The sequence below is a fragment of the Austrofundulus limnaeus genome, unplaced genomic scaffold (assembly GCF_001266775.1).
Source record: "Austrofundulus limnaeus strain Quisiro unplaced genomic scaffold, Austrofundulus_limnaeus-1.0 Scaffold23, whole genome shotgun sequence".
NCBI lineage: Eukaryota > Metazoa > Chordata > Actinopteri > Cyprinodontiformes > Rivulidae > Austrofundulus > Austrofundulus limnaeus.
In genome coordinates, this window is record NW_013952425.1 from 697,423 (window position 1) to 700,867 (window position 3,445).

General features: G+C 44.2%; 1 protein-coding gene across 1 annotated transcript in view; it reads left to right on the forward strand.

Moving 5' to 3' along the window:
• mpdz (multiple PDZ domain crumbs cell polarity complex component) overlaps positions 1-3,445 on the forward strand; it is a gene marked incomplete in the record, with an annotated part of 77,493 nt that overhangs the window by 31,560 nt on the left and 42,488 nt on the right. Inside the window, 2 exon segments of the mRNA XM_014004314.1 lie at positions 261-587; positions 863-974. Of these exon segments, the coding sequence (XP_013859768.1) occupies positions 261-587; positions 863-974 (439 nt within the window).

Below are 3,445 nucleotides of genomic sequence, written 5' to 3' on the forward strand. Positions count from 1 at the left end.
GAACAAAGGTAAGAGAAATTTAGGATAAGAATACGAACATGTTCTTGCATGAGGCCCATTGTTACAACAAAGAAATAATCTACCAAACACAAATTTTCTTACATTTTGTGCTAAGTTCATATGCCTTCAGAGTGCCAGTGATTTATGCCACTTCCCACCAGCTACTGATGGTGTTTCTGTGGCTCATTACAAGCCGAGCAGGATGATTGTGGTGGATTCTGCCCGAGTTCATTCCTCTGCTGTGCTTTGTTTCACTCCAGCTGWCAGCTCGCCTGAACGTGTTGGACGAGCATCCGAGCTTCGCCGCCTCGTCGGACTCCACAGGCAACTCTCCGGCGTTCTCTCCGGAGAAGTCGGCCTCTTACACTCCGGCGAGTCTGACGGGTCACATCCCGGCTATTAGTGCCATCCTAAGCTGCTCGGATCAATACTTGGCACAGCACCCGAGCCAAGAAGAGCTGGCGGAGTGCTCCGACTCGTACGGCCCCTTCGCTGAAGCGGGAGGCAGATCTGCAGCCCAAGAGGCCGCAGCGGAGTCTAATCAATGTCAGCTGGAATCTGCKATTTGCTTGGGAGATACTTTGAAGGTAAAATACTAATCTTGTTATTTCAAAATCGACATTTTAAGGGTTTGACAAGTCCTAAAACAAGTGATATTAAATAAAAGTCTTGTCAGTCGCAACCTGTCAGATGCTGGCTACACAACATTAGGAGGGTGTTTGTTTGAAATTTAATTCTCACGGTCGAATCACTGAACATGCGTTTATCCTCTGAGACGTGAGGCACCACGTTTGCAATCGGATTTAGTATTTTTTTTTAAATTTACCGTAGTGAATAAATGTGTTGAATTATCACCTTCAAGGACGAGGACGCCGGTGTGAAAGAATCTGCCGGAGACGGTGACAAAGCAGCGCTGACCCCCGGGAGCAGTTTTGAAAGGACTATCACAGTTGTCAAGGGCAACTGCAGCCTCGGTTTGTGTTTATACCTTCCCTTTTTTAAATATATTTGCTCTTTATTATTTATTTTCCTCTCATCTTCCACAGGAGCGTTAATGAGCCTTCAGGATTTTGAAAGGGACATTTGGCTTTTTACTTTTGTCTTTGGTTTCTCTAAATTCCCACTTTCGAGACAAAATGATAGAAGCAATTTGTGGTATTTTTCCACTCAAAGGGTAAATCTATTTCAATACAGAGCATTTGCATTTCAAAAACCTACCCAAGGGGCCGCTGCTGGCACAGGAAATAGGAAATTTAAACTTCTAAAACAAATAGGTGTTTAAGATCATTTTTTCATGGCTGAAAACTGGTTCTCTCCTTCCTGAAGGTCTGTTATGTGGTCAGTTAGAATATTTTGCATAAAATGTTTAAGTATTCAGATTCCAGCCAAGTCTTCTGGCAACTACAAAATTAAGATTTAAGTATTAAATAAGAATATTTTTATAATGTCTGCAAATTATCGTCCACACAATGAGCTGTTTCACCAGAGAGTTGACGTTCAGTGTCAACACCGCCTGAATGATGATAAGAACATGCTGAGAGGGAACAAAATGTTTCTAGATAAATTACTTCACACCACTTTATCGACAAAGTACATTTATGAGTATTATATTGTCTCAAGGGGCACAAAGAAAACTAGAAAAATGGCATTTTCTGTGAAAATACAGTCTGAACGACACTGATGTTCCACCCACCACTTGTTCCAGAGTCAGGTCGTGAGGGCAACAGTTTGAGCAGGGGGGCTCAGACCTCTCTTTCCCTCAGCCACATTTTCCAGCTCTTCTGGGAGGATTCCAAGACATTCCCAGGACAAACCAGAGACATAGTCTCTCCAGTGTGTCCTTTGCTGGGGTCTCCTCCCAGTCAGACATACTGTACCTGGAGCACTTCCCTAGGGARGTGTCCAGGAGGCATCCTTACCAGACGCCCAAACCACCTCAACTGGCTCCTCTCGATGAGGAGGAGCAACGGATTTACTCTGAGTCTCTCCCGAGTAATTGAACTTCTCACTCTATCTCTAAGGGAGAGCAGCCACCCTGCAAGGAAAATACATTTTGACCGCTTGTATTTGCAATCTAGTTATTTTGGTCACTATCCACAGTTCATGTCCATAGCTAATGCTACGTTCACACCAAATGCGTTTTGAGCAGCAAAAAAGCGCCCAACGCCTCCAGTTAGAAGTGCTATGTTCAGACCGGGACAGAGACTAGAGGCATGTCTGAAGAGGGAGGAGCATCTTGGTTTTTTCCAGTCCGTCTTCGGCGGATGAAATAAAGATAAAATAAAGAAAATGGCTTTGCCATATTTACTAAAGAGCAAGCGACCGTTGTGCACACCAGATAATTAATTCACCAGGTGATTTAGAGGTGGTTTGTTCTGTTAGTTCATCACTCAAGGAGCTGCAAGTTGAYGGACTATTTTATATTCCGAGCCCAGTTTACCACCGCGGTCAGTTTAACAAGCTTCTGACCCGCATCGGTGCTGATATCTCCAGTCAGAACATCAACTACAGATGGTCAATTTCAGCTAAAGAGCTCCTGTCCGACTATTTGTGGGCAATATTCAGGAAACTGTCACGTGGAAAAATGAGTCGCTCTGATTGGTTGTCAAGACGCGTCGATCATCGAAAGATCCGATTTTTTAACTCGGGCGTCGGCTGCTTTCACCGCATGGCATGCATGGAAAATGCTCTGCTGCACCTTCCACATTCGTTGTGCGCCGTGGTAAACAGAGATGCACCGCAAGACCCCTAGAGGTGCGTCCACCATAGACTTTGCATGTAAACTGGCTGCTCATGCAGCTCAGAACACGTTTGGTGTGAGTGTACCATGAGGGTAGGAATGTAGACCAACCTCTAAATGGAGAGTTTTGCATTACAGCTCAGCTCCCTCTTCACCTCAAAAGACCGGTACAAAGTCTGCAATGATCTGTCAATCTCACACTCCATTCTTCCCTCGCTCATGAACAAAACTCCAAAATACTTGAGCTCTTCAACTTGAGGCAGAACCTCACTCCCAATTTGGAGAGAACAATYCACCCTTTTCCAACTGAGGACCATGGACTCAGATTTGGAGGTAGCTGCAAACCGCTCCAACGAGAGCTGAAGATCATTGCATGATGACACCAACTGGACCATATCATCCGCAAATAGCAGGGATGGAATCCTGTGGCCACCGAACCAGACTCACTCCACCCCCTAGCTAGATGTTAAAAGGAGTAAAACTTAGCTAAATCTAAATGTAGCAAAACAGTAGGTAGAAACTAAAAATTGTTTAATGTTGGCTGAAAGTTCAAAGTTACTAAAATACTAGCTGAACACAACAAAAGGTTAGCCAAAACTTAAAAGCAGCAAAGGGCTAGCTACGCAACCAGTCAAACGTTTGGACACAGCTTTGCATAACATTAAAGGAATAAGTTGTGTCCAAACTTTGGACTTGTAGTGTACA